The sequence below is a fragment of the Diorhabda carinulata genome, chromosome 7, assembly GCF_026250575.1.
Source record: "Diorhabda carinulata isolate Delta chromosome 7, icDioCari1.1, whole genome shotgun sequence".
NCBI lineage: Eukaryota > Metazoa > Arthropoda > Insecta > Coleoptera > Chrysomelidae > Diorhabda > Diorhabda carinulata.
In genome coordinates this window covers 12,390,118-12,415,515 of record NC_079466.1, presented here as the reverse complement: position 1 = coordinate 12,415,515, position 25,398 = coordinate 12,390,118, and the positions used below count along the sequence as shown (strand labels likewise).

The following is a 25,398-nucleotide window of genomic DNA, read 5'->3' as shown; positions in this document are numbered from 1 at the left end:
CTACATAATATATTTAGTAAACTAGCGATTGGGGATTGAATATCAAGGGTTGAAAAGCTCTCAACGATACTACAGGAATAACTTTATATCAAAATACGTTTATTAATTGAAGCTTCTACAAAATTTTCGTCCTCTACCATTCCAGTTGTCTTAAGGTTGTGGTCTTGGCACATTTTCGTTTCTAGACATCTCTAGAAGTTTATCAAACTTCTTCGATGGTGTTATTATGAATATTTTAGGTCTATAGTGTCTATGGATTAGCGTGGAGTTCGTTATTGATGTAGCATCTCAAGATATATAACAGTTTTGGTCTAAAATATGTCTACGTTTTTATCAAGACTACCAGTTTCATCATTGCTTGGTATCCACTTTCTTTCTGTTTGGAAAATAGCATTTCGATATGAAATTGGTCAATACAGTTTCTTAGATACGTAAATTCTAATTATACGACAACCTCAAAGGAAAATTGAAGAGATTTACCGATAAAAGTTTTATCTTTTTATCGTTTATAAGCAAAAACTTCTAATAGCTAAATTAGTACTAACTCGACCGCAAATCTTTAAAGATAAATCAAATTCTTCGGAGAGGAAACAAAACTTTGTGGGTAATAATAGCCAATAACCATTCATTTTACTCGCACTTGGTAAATAAGATTCACTCACAGATCATTAACCACCTTCCCAACTAATTTTCTCCGCAAATGGTTGAGGAGATGGAGAGTTTTTCATACAAACGATGAAATAGTACGGTGATTACTGTGATTTAAAATTAAATTACGATAAAATTAATAAAATCAAATGTAATTGTTTAATAATATACTATAATTTTTGTTTTAAAAAAAACTCGATATTTACTCAGAAGAATGTTCTCTAAATCTATATGCAAACTATCAATTCGTTTGTCCTACATACTTTATATTGTAAGTATATTGTTATAAAATTATTGATCTTATAAATTTATTGATATTCCAATTCCTCCAGTGATTTTTGTACTCGAATGATTGGAAAAGCGTTCGGGGATGAAAAATAATGGACAGGTTTTTAAATCCAGCGTATGTGATTATAATCGTTCAATTTCGCAAATTTGGAGGATGATCCTAATAAAGAAAACAACATTTTCTTCTTAACCAAATGTGGATGTTTTTTCTGGATTTTTTCACTTAAACGTTGCTCCCGCATTCCATGGAGTCAATGAAAATTATCCCTACATACGGAACTGTCTTTGTCTTCTTTGGAGCGGATGCTTCCTTTCCAGTCCGTTGATGAAAACATCTTCGCGATGCTGTTTTGGTTCCTTTGTAAGCAAACGCGGCATCCATATTGTTCACAGCTTTCTCGTGTCTACATTTTTAGTTATATACCGCACTTTTGCAATGTCTACTATGTTTGACTGCTTGACAATCATCTAGTACAGCTTTCACTCAATGTACAATCTAAATCAGCTTTTAGATTAGTTGGGCTAACGCCTTTCAAATAAAGGTCGTGCCAAGTACTTTTGGGACAATCCTCGTAATTATTTCAATACTTAAATAGTAGATTTCTATAAAATAATGATTCAAAGTTATTTAAATTTGATCTTGACTTACATAATTAAGTAAAAAATATTTATAACTCAAACTAGAAATGAAATAATTCAGCTGTTCTTAGAAATTTCCTTTTTATCTTTTATCGAGTGTTTCATAACTTGATAAACGGCATTCCTTCTACACTAGATTCTACAAATACTCACAGTCGCAGACATAATCGTTTGCCAACGAAAACAGCCATTCAAAAATAAAAAACAAATTCCAAACAAAAGTGTAGTTTTCAATTGAACGTCAACATATTTTATGATACAAACTTAACTGGTCTGTTGGATTACCACCGAAATAAATACAAGAATAAAGTGGTAAGTTCGGATAATACCTAACCTATTCCAGGTTTGTTGATATTAAATTTTGAAACTTGTGAAACATACCTTGATAACTAGAACAGTGAAGAATTAGTTTCAAACTTTTTTCTACGAATATTAACTGGTGTCTTTATCCGCCCCTGGTCTAGTTACAATAAAAATAATAAATGTTAATTTTTATCGAATAAATCTTGAAATTCATAATATAGAAGCTGCTAGAAACGATTCGGTGGTGTAGATTTTTTCGAAATAATTTATTCAAAAAGTACAGTTACATAATTAACTTTTACGACTTCATTTCGATTTTTTTTTCAGCGATACAACCACTATTTTTTCTTTTTTTTTAAGAGGACATTATAGTTCAGATGTCTTTTGAGATAAAGAATGTATTAGATGTGTACTTAAATCCAGGTAAGAAATAAAGGAAGATTTATTTCTCACCTGTAGTATTCGTTTCCAGTTTCGTCCGACCACCCGTAAAGACTTTTGGACAAGTATATTTTAGACAACATCAAACGATTTACAATAGAGGAATCTAACAATAGATTTTCAACTTATTCACTTCACTAAAATGGTAGATAGAAGTCTCGATTAATGTATACAGTGTGAGACGGAAGTATTTATAGATATAAATGATAATTTTGATGACAAATCAAATTTTGACCACTTTGTCGATGTTAAAAAAAAGAAATTCTATTCCCACTCGACTTTATAAGTAGATGAGACTTGTAGTGGTCGAAATCTCAACAAAAATTAATATATACAGTGTGCGACGGAAGTATTTATGGATATAAATGTAATTTTTGATGATAGATCAAGTTTTGACCACTTTGTCGATGTTAAAATGAAATAAACTCCATTCCCACTCGACTTTATAAGTAGATGAGACTTGTAGTGGTCAAAATCTCACCAAAAATTGATATGTACAGTGTGAGACGGAAGTATTTATAGATATAAATGTAACTTTTGATGATAGATCAAGTTTTGACCACTTTGTCGATGTTAAAATAATGAAATTCTATTCCTACTCGATTTTATAAGTAGATGAGGCTTGTAGTGGTCAAAATCTCAACAAAAATTAATATATACAGTGTGCGACGGAAGTATTTATGGATATAAATGTAATTTTTGATGATAGATCAAGTTTTGACCACTTTGTCGATGTTAAAATGAAAAAACTCCATTCCCATTCGACTTTATAAGTAGATGACACTTGTAGTGGTCAAAATCTCACCAAAAATTGATATGTACAGTGTAAGACGGAAGTATTTATAGATATAAATGTAACTTTTGATGATAGATCAAGTTTTGACCACTTTGTCGATGTTAAAATAATGAAATTCTATTCCTACTCGATTTTATAAGTAGATGAGGCTCGTAGTGGTCAAAATCTCAACAAAAATTAATATATACAGTGTGCGACGGAAGTATTTATAAATATAAATGTAATTTTTGATGATAGATCAAGTTTTGACCACTTTGTCGATGTTAAAATGAAAAAACTCCATTCCCACTCGACTTTATAAGTAGATGAGACTTATAGTGGTCAAAATCTCACCAAAAATTAATATATACAGTGTGCGACGGAAGTATTTATAGATATAAATGTAATTTTTGATGATAGATCAAGTTTTGACCACTTTGTCGATGTTAAAAAAAAGAAATTCTATTCCCACTCGACTTTATAAGTAGATGAGACTTGTAGTGGTCAAAATCTCACCAAAAATTGATATGTACAGTGTAAGACGGAAGTATTTATAGATATAAATGTAACTTTTGATGATAGATCAAGTTTTGACCACTTTGTCGATGTTAAAATAATGAAATTCTATTCCTACTCGATTTTATAAGTAGATGAGACTTGTAGTGGTCAAAATCTCAACAAAAATTAATATATACAGTGTGCGACGGAAGTATTTATAGATATAAATGTAATTTTTGATGATAGATCAAGTTTTGACCACTTTGTCGATGTTAAAATAATGAAATTCTATTCCTACTCGATTTTATAAGTAGATGAGGCTTGTAGTGGTCAAAATCTCAATAAAAATTAATATATACAGTGTGCGACGGAAGTATTTATGGATATAAATGTAATTTTTGATGATAGATCAAGTTTTGACCACTTTGTCGATGTTAAAATGAAAAAACTCCATTCCCACTCGACTTTATAAGTAGATGACACTTGTAGTGGTCAAAATCTCACCAAAAATTGATATGTACAGTGTAAGACGGAAGTATTTATAGATATAAATGTAACTTTTGATGATAGATCAAGTTTTGACCACTTTGTCGATGTTAAAATAATGAAATTGTAATCCTACTCGACTTTATAAGTAGATGAGACTTGTAGTGGTCAAAATCTCACCAAAAATTAATATGTACAGTGTGAGATCGGAAGTTTTCATCTGATTAAAAAGTTGTGTTGTATTACATTACATTATACAGGGTATATATTGATCTAAAACAATCAATTTTATATATTTGTATTAGTGTTTGTATATTTTTTAATAAACGAATTTTCAATCTTCATTGTTCGACGCATTATAAGAAGGTTTCCGTTCGGATTTTCCCGAATGGGTAAGCAATAAATAAAAGAAAAGCGTAGAGGGCGTTTCTTTCGTGTGCTCCGATTTAAAAAGAATCGAATCGAATAGATGGTATCAGCCAAATTTTTCCATTACCTGACGCTATCTATTTGATGAATGCGAATGAAACGGAAACATCGTTTTCCCGGGTTTTCCCTCATTAAAGTTATCGCATCGAGGATAAAGAGATTCTTTCGCTTTTATTTTATTAGAATTCGGAGCATATTTCTTCCGTGGACCAACCGAAGTCTATCTAAAAAAAAAACAATTTAAATATACAAAACTTGGATATTTTGGATACTTTTCTTTCTAATACACGTTAGTTAGTTAGAAAACGAAAAGTGAAAGACTTGTTACTGTCAGAAAACGAGAATTTACTCTGACAGGTAGTTACGACGGTTGGATTTCATAGTCCCTACGGATTGCGTGTTTCCGAAACTTTTACTCAACTATTTTTAGTTGAGTCCCTACCAATCAAGTTCGTTTTATTATGAATGAGCTTCATTACTGATTTTTTTGTTGTACGTAAACAAAATAAGAAAAAACTACAGTTAACTAACAATGTATGAATGATCCCAGAAATATCTGGACCAATACACATAATATTCAACAAACATAATAATCAACAATTTTTAATCGATTTTACTTTAATATGAACGAAATCTGCATAGATTATTATCGATTTATGACAATTCATTGATTTTTATACATATTTTATCAATGTTTTTCTTCTTTTCCTTGCTTACATCGAAATACTCATTCGATTCTACCGGATATAAGTTGATTCATCTATTTTCAATCGATTCCTCACAAATTTACGAAACCACAACCAATTATTCGACAGATTTTATAAAAATTACCAATTTTTGACCGATTGTACCATATATGATCGAATTTTACATCGATTATAATCGATTTCTTATAGTTTGATGATACTATGACTGATTGCATAATAATCGACAATTTTTGAGCGATTTTACTTTAATATGAACGAAATTTGCATCGGTTGTTATCGATTTGGTACTATTTACTAATTTTTATACATATTTTATCATCGTTCTTCTTCTTTTCCTTGCTTACATCCAAATATTCATTCGATTCTACCGGATATAAGTTAATTCATCAATTTTTAATCGATTTCCCACAATTTTACGAAACCACAATCAATTATTCGACAGATTTTGTAAATAAATTATTTATAATTACCAATTTTTACTCGATTGTACCATATATGATCGAATTTTATATCGATTATAATCGATTTCTTCAAAGTTTTTTGCAACACTGCGGGATAAAATTATAAGTGATCAATTTTTGTTTTTCGATTTGAAATTTTAAGCTACACTTATGTTTCATATAATTTGATCGCCCTGTATGGCGTTATGTCAAAAGCGAACAGCATGCGAATTAAGATCCGTGGCTTGCCTAGATCCGTATAAAGTATAATGAACATAGTTGCAATCCCTTTTGTTCCTTGAGGGCGTAATTGAGCCCAAAAGTTTTACGAGACATTCATAAGCGCCATTAGTTAGTTTTGCACGAAGGAAATTTGAAAAAAATAAATTTATTTATATCATATATCAAATTTATTTTTCTACTATTAAATTATTAATTATATACATTAGGGAAATTACGCCTTAAAATAGGTAGTCGGTTGGTAGCACTGATTCATATTTGACACGTTGTATTATTTAAATTTAAGACTTTGTTTGAGTCAGAAGGAAAATAACCCTGTAAACGGAATGTCGGGTGAACAATTTGAATTTACACAACTAGAATTGCGGGACGTGGGCCATAAATAATTTACCTCTTTATATAGTGACACATAATAATTTCAATATATTAAACCATACATTCATTTTGAGGTTAGTTCTAACCAAGATATTTCTTTACTATAAATTTGTATGTTTTGTTGATGTTTCATGACTAAATTTATTTCGTTTAAAAACTTTATTGTAAATTAAATCGTAAAATTGAAATAACCTCAAACATGATCGAAGAATTTCTCGTCTACTCACCTGTCAAAATGAAATTGTTATTCAGGGGTACCAACCCACTACAGAAAATTACCAAAAAGCGCTTAAGATTGAATTCCATTTTTACACGAAAAATAGACAAACCTATTCGAATAAATGAGTGTTATTGAGAAAAATTAAATTATAAAATTCAAGGATTTACAGCAAGGATTGAAACGTGTGTCAAATTCTATTTCTTGATATTTGATACTTCAATACATAATAATTAATATAAATTTCTTTAAATTGATAGAATTTTTCATTATAATCATGATTTTTATTTAATTTCCATCATTTTTTTCATTACTTTTTGTACAATTTCCGTATTTTTTTTATGATTTCCCTAATTTTTACGTCACGTCCATAATTTTCTATGCTTTTTTTTTCGTAATGTCAACGTTATCATAATTTCTGTATATGTTTTAATTTCCATAATTTTTTCCGTTAGTTTGGCACAATTCTTATGCTTTTTTCATGAATTACATAATTTTCACGTCTTTTCCATAATTTTTCATGCTTTTTGTTGAATTTACATTTTTAACTATGTTAATAATAACGACTAAATTTCATAGTTTAAAAATTTAAATAATTTCCATAATTTTCTCACTATTCTAATAATTTTGGTATGATTTCCATAATTTCTGAATAATTTTCTCACTATTCCCAATTTTTTTTATAATTTCCAAACTTTTGAATAATTTTCTGACTATTCTCGTTATTTTGGGTATAATTTCTATAATTTTCATAATTTCTGGATAATTTCCATAATTTTCTCACTATTCTAATAATTTTTCTATAATTTCTGAATAATTTTCATAATTTTCTCACTATTTCCACAATTTTAGAAGAATTTCCATAACTTTTAAATAATTTTCCCACTATTATAATAATTTTGGTATAATTTCCATAATTTCTGAATAATTTTCTCACTATTCCCAATTTTTTTTATAATTTCCAAACTTTTGAATAATTTTCTGACTATTCTCGTTATTTTGGGTATAATTTCTATAATTTTCATAATTTCTGGATAATTTCCATAATTTTCTCACTATTCTAATAATTTTTCTATAATTTCTGAATAATTTTCATAATTTTCTCACTATTTCCACAATTTTAGAATAATTTCCATAACTTTTAAATAATTTTCCCACTATTATAATAATTTTGGTATAATTTCCATAATTTCTGGATAATTTTCTCACTATTCCCACAATTTTGGTATAACTTCCAAACTTTTGATTAATTTTCTGACTTATCTCGTTATTTTGGGTTTAATTTATATAATTTCTAGATAATTGCCATAATTTTCTCATTATTCCGACAATTTTGGTATAATTCCCATAACTTTTGAATAATTTTCTGACTATTCTCGTTATTTTGGGTATAATTTCCATAATTTCTGAATAATTTTCATAATTTTCTCACTATTCTAATAATTTTGGTATAATTTCCATAATTTCTGGATAATTTCCATAGTTTTCTCACTATTTTAATACTTTTTGTATAGTTTCTATAATTTCTGAATAATTTTCATAATTTTCTCACTATTCCCACAATTTTAGTATAACTTCCAAACTTTTAAATAATTTTCTGACTTTTGTGGTTATTTTGGATATAATTTCCATAATTTTCATAATCCTTATATAATTTACATAACTTTCTCACTATTTTCATAATTTTTGTATAATTTCTATAATTTTTGTGTAATTTTCATAATTTTCTCACCATCCCATAATTTTGCTATGATTTCCATAATTTTCATTTAATTTACGTAATTTTCTCACTATTCTCGTAATTTTGATATTATTTCTATAAATTCTCAATAATTTTCACAATTTTCTCATTATTTCCATAATTTTGGTATAATTTTCATAATTTCTGTATAATTTCCATAATTTCTGTATAATTTTCATAATTTCTCTATATTTTCCATATTTTTGTTATAATTTTCATAATTGTTGAATTATTTTCATAATTTATCTATATGTTCCATAATTTTAGTATAATTTCCATAATTTCTTTGTAATTTCCATAATTTTCTTATAGTTTTCATAATTTTCTCCCTATTCTCATAATTTTGGTATAATTTCCATAATTTCTGAAAATTTTCATAATTTCTCTATAATTTTCATAATTTTTTTCTTATTTCCATTTATTTTTCAATTTTTGAAACATAAATAGAGCTTCTGTTCGGTTTTACAAATTCCCAAGTTAATTTTTGTGTTTCCGAATTATAACAATCCAGCATCTAATTTCTATTTATTTAAAACGAATATTTTGTTTTATACGTTTGAAAATTAAAAAAAAAATGTAATATTAAGACGACGTTTCGTCCAATTAAAACATCATTCAATATATTATTTCTTTGTACCATTACACAATTTGTTTTATTTCAATCAGTTTAAAACTCCTCGTACAAGTACAAGTAATTTACGTTCCCAATGAAAAAAAAGGAAATAGAAAGTATAATAAATTTAAATTTACGTACCTTCCGTCCCCCATCTAATACCACCGATGAAGGAATTACAAAGTAGACAATGTATGTGAAAAAACTCACATACAACTACCAACTTCTTCTAACTCCTGTAAGGATCTAAACTTCTCGCCTCATTTTATCCTTCCTAATCAACTTTCACCACTGAAGAAGCATCCGACATGAATATTTCACACACGAGGATCTCAGAGGCGTCACAATTTACCTTTACAAGTACACGTAACAATAAAATTTCTAGTAATGGCGTAAAAAATATTTTTTAGACAAAGCCATCTGACAGTTGTTCGTTCTGTATTCATTTACATACCGAAAGTTGCGTTTGAGTGTTCCATGTAGTGAAAGTGACAGCTCCTTACTGCAAAACACTTTCGCAACGTTCTGGAGTGACTCTGAAGTGACTCTAGCCACTTCAATGTTGACATTTGACAGTTTCACTTCGATGATTTTGCATAACATTAAATTACTAAGTTTCTGAAATTATTTGTTTTGTCTAAATTAATGAACAACAATGAAAAACAAAATTAATAAACTACTATTAACATTGCAAATATCATTAAGTACATTATAATAATTAATAAATAAAATGTTTATAATTCTCTATTTATTTTCTTTCCTCAGTGCAATTGAAAAAATTTTGACTTTAGTAAAAATCTCTCGGCTTGTCGCCCACGAAGAATTGTATGACCTCATTGCTTTGAATCACAGTCCGTCAAGCGCTTCTTTCAACAAACCAAACAAATAATAGTCGCGTAGCGACAAATCGGGACTATAAGGAGTACAGTAATTTCCAACGCGATTTTTGTGTAATTTCAAATGAAATTGATCGTGAGCCGCTGCTGGAGGATAATCCCTCGTAAATACCATTATGAACATTTGTTTATGTTGATGGAAACGTCGAAAAAAAGGAGCCGTATGTGGAAAGCGAACAAGCCATATATTTCCATTGTCTTGATCCGCGATTTTTCTAAAACAAGATGACGCGTCGTCGGGCGTAAAATATATCTAACACTTAATATTTATAAAAGTAGCGGCACGAAAAAAGAAAATGTGTTACTTGAGATTTTCACATTAAGTAGAAATTACTATACTGATTGTCCTACGACGAAATGAAACATATGACAAAATACTTATAGTAGAATCATGAAAATTTCTACGTTTGTGTTTTCTCATACGATCTTTTCAACTAAAATATTTTCAAAGATGGCCGACTTCCGATTGCACCGGAAGTCAACTATAACTTTGTTATTTTAAATAGAACACCCTGTATATGAATACATTTTTGAAATCTAGATAAAATTTTATTATACTTTTGTCTGAGAACTTTTTTCGAAAAATACATACTTTTTGAGTTATTAATTTTTTCATAAGAAAATTTACCGTTGCAGACCCTTATAAATTATTTTTTTACGAGGATACCCTTAAAGATATGAAAATGTTTTCTATTAGGTTGCTTTGAAGAAAATAAGACGTATTTGAATGTATGTTGAAAAATTTTTCATTTTATACAGGGTGTGTATAAAAAGTGTTCAAAGTTTAACTTCATAAATATCAAATTTTTTAATTTTTTTAAATAAAACCACCCGGTTTTTTCTATTTTAATGCATTCAGGGTTGAAAAACAAGGCAAATTTATGTATACTTTCCTATACGTAAACGTTACCGTTATCCAAATATTAAATGTTTTCTGTTTATCATTTCTATTTCAACTCAAATTAATGTGTAACCGAACAATGACCGTCAAAATGTGGATGTATCTTTTTTCAGTGAACAAAAATGTACGTTTTAGAGTAACGTAAATCCTCACAATGACCTTGTAATACTATATTTGACGAATACGCCATCTATTATCACTAATAAGAAACTTTGGAAATCTTAGCATCTTAAACGTATAATCGTTTTAAAAATAAGAGACTTTTGAATACCACTGTATACGTAGAAACAAACTAAAATAAATATAGGAAAAAGGATAAACATAGAAAAAAGGATAAATTAATGAAATGAAAGCTATAATCCCCTTAGGGACGAATTTCCAACAAAACGTTTGTTTAGAATTGACAGGCGAAGCCTTGGATTGATGGATTTTGAGGTATTGCCGTGAAAAGTCACGGGGATTTTCATTTATGCTTTTTGTTAATGTAAATATTGAAAAATTTCATCCAGATTGACGTCAGTTTGGATTTGCTTTCGACATATGTTATATTTTACAAAAAGAAACATTTTAGATAGTATATTTTTAAAAGTTATATTTTATATTGGTCGTAAATGGTAAATAAGGCATCAGCTGTGTTTATAAAATGGGCATAAACCAAAAAAGTTTGATATCGGTTTGGAAATCCAAGCACGTCTCCCATTCATACATATATCGACAGGCAAAAGCTTTTCTGGGATAGATGAAATTTGGATTCTATTTGTGTAAAACATGGAAAGAGGGAAACGTTTTGGTTTTCACGTATTGCCTTTAAAATTCTCGATACTTTCGATATTTGATTTCTACGTGACATTTTTTTGTCGGTTGTTTCCTACCTAGTTTTTTCCTCCAATATACGTAAGGACGAAATCAATAGCACCAGTTCCCAGATATTTAGATAAAAATAAATAATCAATTCATACACATAATCAAAACAATAATAATTAATTATTATAACTTTAACAATAATGGAAACTATAAAAGCTAAGCTTATCAAGATTTCGAAAAGAGGGTGCTAGTATTACTACAATCAAATATTTTGTGTTAATTTATAAAACTACTTCAAAAAAATTGATGATATTTTTATTAAAAAAATAGTGAAATACTTTATTCGGAAGTTTTTTTGATATAAGCATAGTATTCACTACTAACATGATTATAGATTAACTGAGGAGAGACAATGGCGACTTTATAATAAAAATACGAAAATAATTGTCTTTTTTATTATTCAATCTATCTATTAAACGTACTCATCATGAAAAACGTTTTCAATTATCAGAAATATTATAAACCTTACATCATTAATTTTAATAAAATCTTCATTTTACATAAAAATATGATCTCCACCGCCATCTATGAATCAGATGCCAAACCGAATACAATCCAAATCTATTAGAATACGTATAATTAGAATTTTGAATCAACTTTTTCCTATTATAAAATAGAATATACACTGTTCAAATGAATATTCGATTATTTAATGAATGATAATTAATAGAATCATATTTTACGTACTAATATAATCTATATCGCCATCTATGAATCAGATGTCAAACTGAATAAGATCCGAATCTATAGAATACGTAAAATAAAAATTTAAAAACAACTTTTTCCTATTATAAAATGAAATATGTTCTGTTCAAATAGATATTGGACTATTTAATGAATGATAACTAATAGAATTATATTTTACGTACAAATATGATCTATTTCGCCATCTATGAATCAGATGCCAAACCAAATAAGATTCCAATGTATTAGAATACGTATAATAAGAATTTTATAAAACTTTTTCCTATTATAAAATAAAATATATTCTATTCAAATAAATATTTAATTAATTAATGAATGATAATTATTAGAGTCATATTTTGGCGCGATCTTATGGTTACTTTTCCATTAATAGAAACACAGTTTCCTACTATAACTTAGCATTGCCACTCCTCAAATTTTTCCCTACCGTCGTAATATTTCGTCATATATGTAATAATACGTTTTAAATTTACAATTCCACTCCTCATATTTAATCCGGCATCGTTGTAAAACTTCTACCAACTGACTCATAACGTCATTTCATCAGTTAGTTTTGAGAATTGGTGTTGTGTTCGTTTACACGAAGAATTTAAACAATTTTTAAAGTTTGAGTGCCTTTTTCCGGTAGAAATAAAATAATGGGCGATGAAGTAGCTGAAAACGGTCACGTAGAAAACGGAGACGTACCAGAAATCGAACTCATAATAAGGGTAAGTTGTATACATTTTTTTATAATGTAAATTCTACTCTGGGTGTGACTTTATACAGCCACCTACATCAAGTAAAAGTATGTACTCTTAAAACGTTTCTACAAAAAAATATTAGATAAGAAATATGGGTTATTTCGTGTTAAAACATTTTACTTTGAGAAATACAAAAACCTGTAACTTTTGTATGCATTTTTTATTGACCTTGAAGGATGATTATACCTCGCAAATATTCCAAACTATTGGTTTTATCGAAAAAATACATTATATTATAATCTGTTTTTAATAACCAACAGTTGTTTTACACGAAAATATCTAAAGTTTGCTTTTATTTAAAATATATTCATATTTATGGTAAACTGCAAGTTTTTGTAATTATTTATGTAACAAATCGAAATAAAAGAGTTTAATATTTTCGTCGTTTTAAAAATTAGGTTAATCAATGTTGCCACATACTTTGAATATGTATTCGGACATCATTTTATAAAGAATTTTATATAATTTAACCGAGACTTTCTCTTTCTTAACTCAAAACTCCCTATTAATATTATTGTACTATGTTTTTAGACAACAATTACTACAATCTTCTAAAATTAGTAATTACTCTCCAATTTAGTTTAAATGATTATACATGAATTGGTGCTATTCTAACTTCAAACTTTGATGAAATGGTGGCAGACCAACAGACTCTACTACGAGTACTTTCAAATTCATTTTCAGTTATTTCTCTACAATAAATTATAAGACAGGAATATATAAATATTGAAAGATCATTCAATGAATCAAAGAATTTTATTGAATTTTTCTATTAAAAAACTGATATACAGATACGTGATTAAAGATTATAATTCATATAATTATAATAAGTGTTTATCTCATTTTTTGAAGTATGTATCAAAAATTGAATTCTTATCAGTTATTTTCGAAACAAAAATCTAGAAATATGATTAGATAGATACTTCGTATGAAGTAATATACAAGGTATGGTCAAAAAGTATTCGACACTACTTTTAAATGTTATTGTTAACCTCAACTCGTGAATTTATACTCATTTAACGTATTTTTTATAACATCTGTTATATAATGTGCTGATGAGATAAAAAAAGCAAAAACCGATACCTAGTTCTTTTAATCACGATCCCAAACAGGATAGTTATAAAGGACGATGAATTTTCACATTTTTGAAGGAAATGTGATTCAATGTTCGTTTAGGATTCTAGTTTTTCGATATTTTTGTAATTTATTATGCAAAAGTCTTACGTGGTTCAAACCTATTAAAATCTGATCGCTTAAATTTTATTATATTTGTATTAGTAATACATTTATCAGTTAAATTACGTAATATCTATTGTCTCAATTGAATCATTAATCTACGAGGTACCATCGAAAAATTCTTAAATATTTTTTATCGTTTCAAATAATTCAATTTCGATTATCGTTTCACCCTATATAATTATACCTTTCCGGTAACTGGAAACATATTCAAAACGTCATTCAGTACTGAAAAAAATTTCGTTATTCATGAATAATACGAATAAATAAGTAACGTTTCTGCTACAGTCAAATGTTTACGATTGTTTACATTTGTTTAGTATGAAGCCTGCTCTTTCGGATGCGATGTTTACCGTATCTGTAAACAAAGCGGTGTAGCAGTTGCAATGAATGTATGTTGCGTCCACGTGTTTTTGAGTGGTTTTCGAGATCTTTTACGTTCAAATCGACTTTCCACGTTAAAAAAGGGTAAAAGTATTTATGCGATTGCTGAATCCATAGGAATTGACAAAGAATAATCCGAATAAGGCCTCGCAAGGATAGAAAAGGTTATAACATGTGACTTTAGAACAATGGTGGTCTTGAAAATATCGAAATGAGACATCAGTTTCGTTATTTAATAGCCACACCTCGTATATAGAGAATATCGAAACTTCTTGTCGACCATGACATACAAAAACAACAAAGAAATAAATTTTAATAATGCAAATCTTTAAATTCATAATTCAGTTATGTAAACATTTCAAATGGTTGGGTTTTGATCCACCCCAACTTAGTCACTAATTTTTATTAAATTTGAAAATTTACGAAATGTTTATATTAATATATAATTTATTTTAATTAATATTTTTACGAAATTTATTATTGACAAATACGAGGTTTGTTTCAAAATTTTTCTTAAATACCTCACTCATTAGCGTTTTTTACGTATATAGGGTGTACCAAAAAAATATTTGCACTATTATGAGCAAGAATCAATTACTTCGTGTAAACTAGGTATGAGGTAAAACCCCTGGGGGACGTGTGTGTCGCAAAATCGAAGCGCAGCTTCTTGGGAATCTTATTGACAAACCTCGTACTTTGAGGAGAAATCTCATGGATGGTTTGGGTGCTATTTAGGTGAAAGTACAAAGACGAATCAATCTCATTAAGGTATTATAAAGAAATATTGAAAAATTAAAAAAAAATTACGTTTTATCCAATTTTCTTTATATTTTAAAATATTAGTAATATTTCCGTTTCCTTATCAACTTCCTTTCGTATTAAATTTGGCGAAGTAATAAACTTTGTATATTTCGTTATCGAAATTCGACCTTGTTGACACGTATTTCAATATCGATAAACGAAAATTTATTTGCAAAACTTACACCCTTGAAAATAATTTTCGCTCAAAATAATTCTCGTAATCAGCACCGATACGATATTGATAGTAATAAAATACGAGGGTTGTTAATTAAGTTTTGTGAATGCCCCTTCAGATGAAGAAAATGATCATTGGCACACAAAAACAAACATTTTCTTAATTTCTGTTTGGCAATTAACGATATTAAATCTTTTAATGAGCAAATCCCAAATATTTTCCAGTTTTCTATCTATCCTAGAGACGGTATCACCTTTCTTTGAAACACCCTGTAGATGCTCTGAAACTTTGTTAATTAGAATCTCTCCTAATTTTACAATGGCAATAATATCTAAAAAAAATTTTACCTCGACTGTGGGTTATAATCAATTTTTGAAGGGCTTGAAATATTAAAAAAAAACAAGAATTTCAAATTGAATAGAGCAGATGAAAGCTCATTTTGGTGGATCCAAATTAACTCTTTCTATCAAAAACTTTTATTAAAAACTGCTATATGCGTTTATTAGGGAAACATATTATATACAGGGCGTCCGAGTTAAAACTGTCTGTATATGGCAAAATATAGTAAAATCATGAAAATCTCCACGTTTGGGTTATTTTAAATAGAACACCTATTAATGCATTTTTGAAATTTACGTAAAATTTTAGTATACTTTTGTCTAAAAACTTTTTTCGAAAAGTGCATACTTTTTGAATTATTAATTTTTTTGCAAAAAATTTGACCGTTGCAGACCCTTATAAATTATTTTTTTACGAGGAGGCATTTTTCGAAAAAGTTTTTAGACTTTAGAAAGTATAAAATTTCACGTAGATTACAAAAATGTATTAATATACAGGGTGTTATATTTAAAATCACAAAGTTACAGTCGACTTCCGGTAGAATTTGTCGTGTATAGTGGGAAAACTAAAATTGATCTATACGTGTTTTATATTCATGAACGAAAATTGCAAAACCTTAATACTTAAAAAGAAAATCTCTCTTCATAAATACGTTTTTTTTTCACTTAAAGTTTATGCAACCGTGTCAAACGACACGTTTTATCAATAATCCAACTTAATCTAATTTCTACGACTTTAAACCGAACGTAATTCAGACTCTAAGGTCAGCAGATTTCAAAATGATTTCACATTTAAAGGAGATTCACTTTTTAATGAGAAAGTTATAGTTCTAACTTTTCTTTTGTTATTGAATTATAAAATAAAACAATTGACTGTGTATACAGAGTGTTGTAATTTCCTCAGTGACTTCGAGATAGAAATTTGTATATAGAATCTCGAATTTTACTATTTTCAAAATTAAAATAGATTCAACGAAATTTCTTCTTTAGGTAAAATTCTATTTACGGTTTTATGGTATTAATTAAATATTGATTAACTAAGAAAACATCGTGTTTTCTCTCTCTCTCATTTAATTATCTCGATATAACCTTCGGAATACAAATCAATGTCGATAAAAAACCCACTGACACCAAAACCGATTGTATGAATCATCATTGAAATTATAAGTCTTGATCGTTTTTTCAAATTTTCTAAACGTAGACAGAGTGCAATGATTTCAACAATGACACACCTTCTGATCTGTTGACCCCTTTCACCATTTCGGTTAATAACCAAAAAAAAATGACTTGTAAATGTAAACACAAAAAAATGTACAATTAACCAAAACTCACACTTTATTTTGTATACCAAACGAAACTTCTAAAGTGGCAGTTGCTAGATCAATTGATCCGCTGAGAAATTGAAGAAGAAGAACTAGTCTGAGTACCACGAGGAACAATCTCTCAAAGGTACAAGCTACTGGGGACGTGAAATCTTGCCCAACAGCCAGAGGTGATTCTACATCTACCACATCTCTACATAGTACTGGAAAGCGTGGTAAAGAAAATATCGCTTAAAATATTGTGTAGAAGAGTTTAAACAATGCCGTACGATCTGCGAAGACACCAGCATCGTAGTGGTTCACCAAAAGAGTTAACAATTTCAGAAATGTCGAAGAAAATCCACTAGGAAGTACTGGATGATCGTCGATTGGAAGAGCGCAAGCTAGCAGACTTACTAGACATTTCAAAAGGTGCATATTACCTGAAAAATTGGACAAGAGAAAACTGAACAAGATGGATGCTGCATTTGCATCATCCATCACTTGGTCATGGCGTACATTTTTTGTGATGATCGTGGGATAACTTTCATCGGCTATTTTGAACTAAAAGGACTTTACGTTGATTAGGTTTTTTTTCGGCCAGGTCATAAAATAAATTAGTAAGAAATCTTAATTGGATTTGGTTTCTATCAGTTTTTTTCGCCACAGAAAACAAAACGTACAAAAGGTTGTTACAGCAAACCGGTAAACCACTAAAAGTTTACCTGCAGATACACACTGCATGGAGAATAAAATTTCTTTCAAAGAAAACGTTTCTTACTTTTGGTACTAAACCAAATTCGTAGTTGAAGCAGAATATTCATCAAGTTTTTGTGATTAAAGCAAAACAAATATTCGAAATAATTCGAAATATCGATTAAAAGATGTCTACATGAAGCGAGGTTAAACTAGCCAAAAACCCGAAAAACACAAAGTTCAGCCATTAAATTTTGCAATACTACATCAGGATTGGACCATCAATGGTTTAGTTAGCTTTGTGAAGACAAGGAAAAAGATTTGCCAGCAGTTATATTTCTGGGGGAGGTTTTGGGGAGGAGAAACTTGCTTCGATGGTCAACTATTAGACAGGATATTAATCCTAAAGGATTATCTCGAAAAGAAGATTGGAAATCATAGTTTCTATAACTAATGTACTAATACACCAATAACTCATAGAGGTCGCTGTTGAAGAATGAGAGACTATACTGCAAGGTTTCGTTGAAAATTTGGGTTCATTATTTAGACTTTCGGCTTCTTTGTTTTCCAAATTTCCCTTGTTCAAAGTGCTTTGTTAGCAGATTCTCTATTATTGCAGCTTTGAGGCTAATCCTCTTGTTGATGGTTTATGTGGGACTATTTGATTCTGTGACAGATTTTACTGGACAAGAATGTTATTTTGTTCTTATTTTTCCTTTTTAGCATAATCATTTTTCTTCGATTAAACTTGAAGTGCCACAAGGTCGTTTTTTGCACTTTTTCAGATTCAGACTTCCAATCTTCAACCTGGACGGTGATTCTGTTTTTTTAGAACTTCTTCCAACTTAACTAAACCTTTTATATAAAAAAAATAAAGCAAATTATAAATATTGTATATTAAAAAGTCAATTATTACATTAAATAAAATTAGAAACTATTGACCTTTCTTTTTTTGTATAGTGTAATTCTATAAAATGTCAACCATTCGAAATATCACCTACGTAATAATTGATTACTAAGACAATAATTTCATATTTTTGTAGGTATTACTTTCAAAATACATTCGATATTATATCAGCAAAAAATTTTTGTCGAATCGTTATAATTTCTATTATAAAAGATCGTTTTAATTATACGAGGGCTGCAACTAAACTTTTGATAATAAAAAACAAATATTAATAATTGTATATTTTCCAAAATATTATCCATTAAGATCAATTGTCAAAGGATTTTTTCAATTCGAGTGTAAAAAACCGATTGCCTTCAAATTTTATCAAAAACTTCATCACGCACTCGATTATTGTACCTGAAAGGATTTGTATATTTTTTGTAATATCCTGTATGTATAAATTCGGGATCTCATATACAATGCGACCCAATAAATCTATAACTCAGTTGATCTATTGATCTCACTCTTATTAAAAAGTCTAGAACGTGGGATGGCTTCAATTACCAGTGATATTCGTCTTCTATTTCATACACTCCTAGAAAGGTATCTGTGCAATCAAATCCACACGTCATATTAGACGTCTTCAGGTGTTTGTTGAGACGATAGCGCCCCAATAAAACTCCCATTAGATTGTTCTAACTTAGGTTGTTACATTCAGCAGATTTTCTCTGGCTTTAGTTCCCCAAAAAAGTGCGAGAGCACGCTTTTGTCAAAAATCAATGATTTTTGCAAACGACATATGAACCGTCAATTCGATATTTAAACCGTTCAAATTGAACTGATGTGTGATAGCTCGCGTTCTCGTGGTGGAGAAAGATTCGTATTCCGTGATTGGTTTCCCCGATTTTTCTAAAAATTCTTCCAAACAAATACTCGGAATTGAACGTTCTACGTTGCTCCAACGGAACTGTTGAAAAAAAATGCAGCACCGAGACCATCTAAGACCGAGATCTGCCTACAAAACTTTTGCAGTTTCACAAAATGTCTTACCTCAAAACAGATCCATGAATCAATTCGTTCGAACCATGATTCCTGGTCTGAAACGTCTTTCGAAGTACCTCGATTGATTTTCTTCAGCATTTCGTTGCACCAATCGAGCGTTATCCAACTCGAACAAATCTTTTTGACAACAAAACGTACGAGAATGGACCTAATGCCCGAGTGAACCTCAATCTCAAGTAATCTGCGAATTAAGATTAGAAATTTTCTTTTTTTTTGGCGGTGTAATTAAATTAATCGACCGCGTGTATGTTGGGGAATTAACGACTAACATAAACATTACGTAAGTCGAATATTTCACCGAAAAAATACGTCATAATAAACTTGAGAAAAGTTGTTATTTTTATTACTCATTTATATGATAAAATAATTATTTTTAAAACGTATACCATTACCAATTGTTTTACATCTGTTATAATTGTATTATAATATACAGAATGACCAAAAAAACTATTCATAGTGTCCCAGCTACGCCAATGTAGTATAAACTATTTAAAGTTAAAAAAAGTTGTTTATTATGTTATTTTAAGAACTACACTCGTATATTTACATAAAAAGATAATTTGAATTTTGTCATGTCCGAAAACGTACTAAAAGAAAGTAGGTAAACGTTTCGATGGATCTAGATTTCTTTTAATGATTTTTTTTTTCGTTCTACTACACCTAGAATGTGACTAAAATGATTATTATCACATATTTATATACATTATAATATAACATAACCTCACAATTTTAACGTCATCAACAATTTAAGAATGTATATTTTGCTAATAATCGAAATATGTCAAAAGTATCGATAAAAATCTGATTATTAAATCGATTATCATTCATATCTGGATACGATATTTAACGTTGTCAGATGAAAATTTTGTCTTGAAATATAATAAAAATTTGTAGGCGTCCACCATAGACGGTAGACGTAAAGGAGCGTGTCTTTTTTGTCAAGAATATTTTATGGAACTGTACTTATTGGCCGAACTTAAAACAATTAGTTTAAAAGTAACTACGGTCGATATGCAGAAACCGCCTCCCGATTTTCGTACGAATTTCGAAGCTACCCCGCCTCCGATACTAATAGACAGAGGTATGGCCATTTTGGAAAACGAAAAAATTGAAAGACACATCATGAAAAGTGTACCGGGCGGACATAATTTATTTGTACAGGTAAGACAATTTGTTTATTATAATTATTTTTTTAATAATATTTCAATTAAATTACGTTCCTAACAAGATAAGTGATGTAATAATAATAAATGCGATGAGAAAATGTTTTATTCATATAAATTAAATAATATTTTCGTGTTGCCGTTGTAACTTTCACTTTGACGAGATGAAATCTTCCTATAATGGCAATTTAATCGATAATAAATACCAGAAAATTTTCTAATGAAAATTACGTAATAACGTCGGTTTTTTATAATAAAACACGTTAATTGAGCGTTTTCGATGTCTCATGATCCATTTATTCTATTTACTATTTCCGATTTTACGAGTTTAGTTGACACATTAAACTATTCACACACACAAATTGTTTATTGACTCTCTGGCTGTTAGAAACTCGTTTATATACACTATAATCACATTCTAGAATCGTCAATTTCTCGGAAATGTCTTGATTCGACGTAAACAAACAATAATTCATTTTAGAAAGTTACAAAATATTTAAACAGGAAACGAATAACCAGCCAAACATTAGCTTCCATATTAACAGGACCGGTTTCACGGTTTATATCAGCGTGCCAATTAAAATAACCGAAAATAAACTTAAAGTGAAAATTGATCCGTTTCTTAGTCCGCATTATTTACTAATACTCCCGCTAAATATACTATCATAAATTTTTAGAATCCAACAGAAAACGAATAACCTAAAAATCGATCGGTTCGATAATATCGTCACATTCTAGAAACGTCGATTTCCTGGAAATCTCTTGATTCATCGTAAACAAACAAAAAGGTCTTTTTAGAAATTGTCTTTAATGAAATATAATGTAAACAGTTTGCAAAAACTCAAAACAGACAACGAATAACCGGCAAATTCACCAAATATTATTTCCCATGAACGTATTAGAACAGGTCCGGCTTCACTGTTTATATCGTGGATTCAATTAATATAACCTAACGTGAACTAAAGTAAATCTAAACCTAAAAACGATCTGTTTCTTGGTCTTTATTGTAGTAGTAACTCCCTTGCTGCTCGAGACTCGTTTATATACACTATCTAGAATCGTCGATATCCTGGAAATCTTTTAATTCGCCATAAACATAATTTTAATATCAAGGGATGGTTTTGTAAATCTAATTGAGATTGAATAAATGAAAATGCAAAATTTTTTCTACCGAATTTTCTTTTCGAGATGGTGTGTCCCAAAAAAAAATACGACTCATTTACAAAATGTCTTTCGTTTAATTTAAAAATATTGGATTCCACGACGTCGAAAATGCTAAACTAACGTGGATGGTCATGTACGGGGTGGATACGGAAGTATATGTTTCTTATTTCAAATTTTGGGGACAAGGTATAATGTTTGTTTCCAGGATAAAGAAGTGGCAACGTTGATCGAAAACCTTTATACGAAATTCAAGATGTACGTGAGAAAATACGAATCGCCCGATACTACGGAAAGTAGACAACCGTTACTGTCCCATTTGGAGAGGATCAACGACTTTTTGGCCAAAAGGGGAACGAGATTTTTAACCGGAGACACGATGTCGTGTTTCGATTGCGAATTGATGCCGAGGTTAGCTAAATAAATAACTAATTGTTTTTTTTTCTTATTGTACATTTCGATTTCTCTTAGACTTCAACATATACGCATTGGAGCGAAAGCCTTCAGAAAATTCGAGATTCCGACGAGTTTTACTGCCCTTTGGAATTACATGGCGAACATGTACGAATTGGAGGCTTTCATACAAAGCTGCCCGGCCGATCAGGACATCATTAGTCACATTAAAAATCAATTGGGTCTAAAGACGACGGCTCGGATAGAATTGGAAACGCCCGTTTACACGACGGCCATTCCGGTCCTGGCGGAATCTTAAAAAAATTACGATAATGGAAATTTCAAAAAATTCGGTTTTGTGATATTTGAAATCGGAAGTATATAGGAAAGTTTTAAAAAAAAATAGGAATCGATCTTTTTCGAATGTTTTTTTTTTGAAAAAAAAAATTTTGTAGGCCAGTTTTGAGAAATATGGAATCATATTATAATCAAAAAACCCTCGTATATAAAGTTTGTTATACAATTTTGCTAAAAATTTAATTTTAAATTGAAATAATTCAAATTATCGGTTAAGGTTGTTACACACGTTCCTATTTTTGTTTCAAATTAAATTCAAATTAGCGTTTTATTTAGATGCCTTAAATATATAAAAAAAATTTTCTTTTTCATATTATCAATCAGAAAAAAAAACCTGTCAATTTTTCTGTACGATATAAACTTGAAAAAATACATTTTAATGCCGCACAATATTGGACATACCATCAAAAGTTCGTTAAGGGGGTTACTTACGTTCCGGTATTTCTACTACTTCCACAAAATCGATAAATCGTATAAGGCAATGTGTGAATCGGTCTTTACATCGTGAAATATTGAAATACCATGAAAATTTTAAGTTTAATTCGATTAAGATGGTTATCTACGTTCCCGAATTTTTTACTAACGCCTAAAATACAATTAATTGTATCCGGATTCGCGTAATCGGCCCATTACAACAAAATATCGTACGTATCATCTTATATGATAGGGTGAAGGTGGTTTTATACGTTCCGGTATGTTTGTTAATAGCGAGGGAATAATTATTCATAATTCTGTACGTGTAAACTGGTCTTTACACGACAAAATTTTATACATCCTATGAAAACTTCGAGTCTTATTCTATTAAGGCGGTTATCTACGGGACGTGACAGTAATTCGTATTCCGATTCGTGTGAATAGGCCTTTATTTGTACGCTCCGTTATTTTTGGTTATAACACGAGAACAATTAATCGCGAATCGTAACGTGTAAAACGGTCTTTATAACTTAAAATTTCGTATATACCAGCGAAACTTCGAGTTTGATTCAATTGACGTTCCGGTATCTTTAATGATAACCTAAAAACAGTAGTAATTCGTGTGAACAGGCCTTTATGACATACTATCGTTTATGATACGGTTAAGGTGGTTTTCTACGCTCCGGTATCTTTATTTTTATTCGTTAGCAATAAACCGTGTGAAACGGTCTTTATAACCCCAATCGAATTTGGTGTAGCTGCATGTTAAGGTGGTTATCTACGTTTTTTTTTCATCTTAATAATTGATATAAGCGTAAATACGCCGGAACGTGTGTGCCACTCTTAACGATTATTATTTTATCGGCTCCAAACGCATCATTTTTATTTCGAGTATTAAGTATTATTTAATACATTATCTAAATTTTTAAACAATTGATCGATAATAACTAGATAATACTAGATTAATTATTTAATTTTAATTTTTTTTCTTTAAACAATCGCTTTTTCACTGTTCCAATACGTAGACGCACTTATTTTATTTTTAATTTAATCGTATCGAAATTTCTCCAAATTTGGGGAAAAATTGGGGGTGTGCCAACACCGCAGTTTCTCTCATTTGGGTCGGAACGTTATATCCAATAACGTGTCATTTGTCACGATATTTTCACGTTCCTTGACGTTGATTGATTTGATTTGAATATATGGTAAGTTTTTAACACGTGGAGACATTTCGATATTACAAAACTGATTTAATATATTTTTATATGGATTTTTCTTTCGCTATTTACCTAGTCCAGGTACTGAAATAATTACTTACGTAAAATTATGTAAAGAACCATTTTGTACGATGTGATGGTAAAAAAATGTTTTAAAATTGACGTATACAAATTTTTCTTTCTCTTAAGCATCTTTAATGACCATAAATGTTAAGTTTTTCGTTTATTTTTTTTTCTATACAATTGCATTGTTGTTACTGGAGTTACTATTATTATTATTATTTAGATATTAGATTTGTACTTTTACTATCAGAATACCTGGTTGCGTTCAATAGAACATTTAATTAATAAAGGTCTAAACTATTTAAAATTTGTGTTCTTATTTCATAACTTTCCAAAAAAGTACTTCCCATCAACCAAAATGACGATACGACATTTTCTAATATGATTTTCAACTTCTAATTATAAAATATCGATATATATATTTCCATTTACAAATTGAAACTTTTCAAATAAAACCAAATTAATCCATCAAATGTAACATTAAATGAATTACGTAGCTCAAAGGCGCAATTTTTCTTACATATATTTACCCTCGAAATAATTTCTAATAATTTAGTTTGTTATCAAAAATATTTTTCCTTCTGTCAAAATTTATTTGTACATCATCAGTCAACCGTAGATAAATTATTAAACGAAGCATCGAATACAGTGATATACTATATATATGTAGTAGAGTAGAACTGCTTGCCGAATTACATGAGTAAGACTGTTCATAGTCTCAGACATTGCTTGGTAGGCGAGATCATAGAACGAGTAGAAGTAGTGAGGTTTCTTTAAAAACTATAATTTTATGTATAAC

At 29.4% G+C, this 25,398-nt stretch overlaps 1 protein-coding gene across 1 annotated transcript; it reads left to right on the top strand.

Annotated features, from left to right (window-relative positions):
• The first annotated feature begins 12,640 nt into the window (after nucleotides 1-12,640).
• LOC130896473 (chloride intracellular channel exc-4) lies at nucleotides 12,641-24,906 on the top strand. Its single transcript, XM_057804623.1, has 4 exons — nucleotides 12,641-12,916; nucleotides 20,726-20,992; nucleotides 22,364-22,566; nucleotides 22,627-24,906. Exons 1-4 carry the CDS (start codon nucleotides 12,845-12,847, stop codon nucleotides 22,865-22,867), a joined length of 783 nt encoding a protein of 260 aa, XP_057660606.1. The 5' UTR covers nucleotides 12,641-12,844; the 3' UTR covers nucleotides 22,868-24,906.
• The last annotated feature ends 492 nt before the right edge of the window (nucleotides 24,907-25,398 follow it).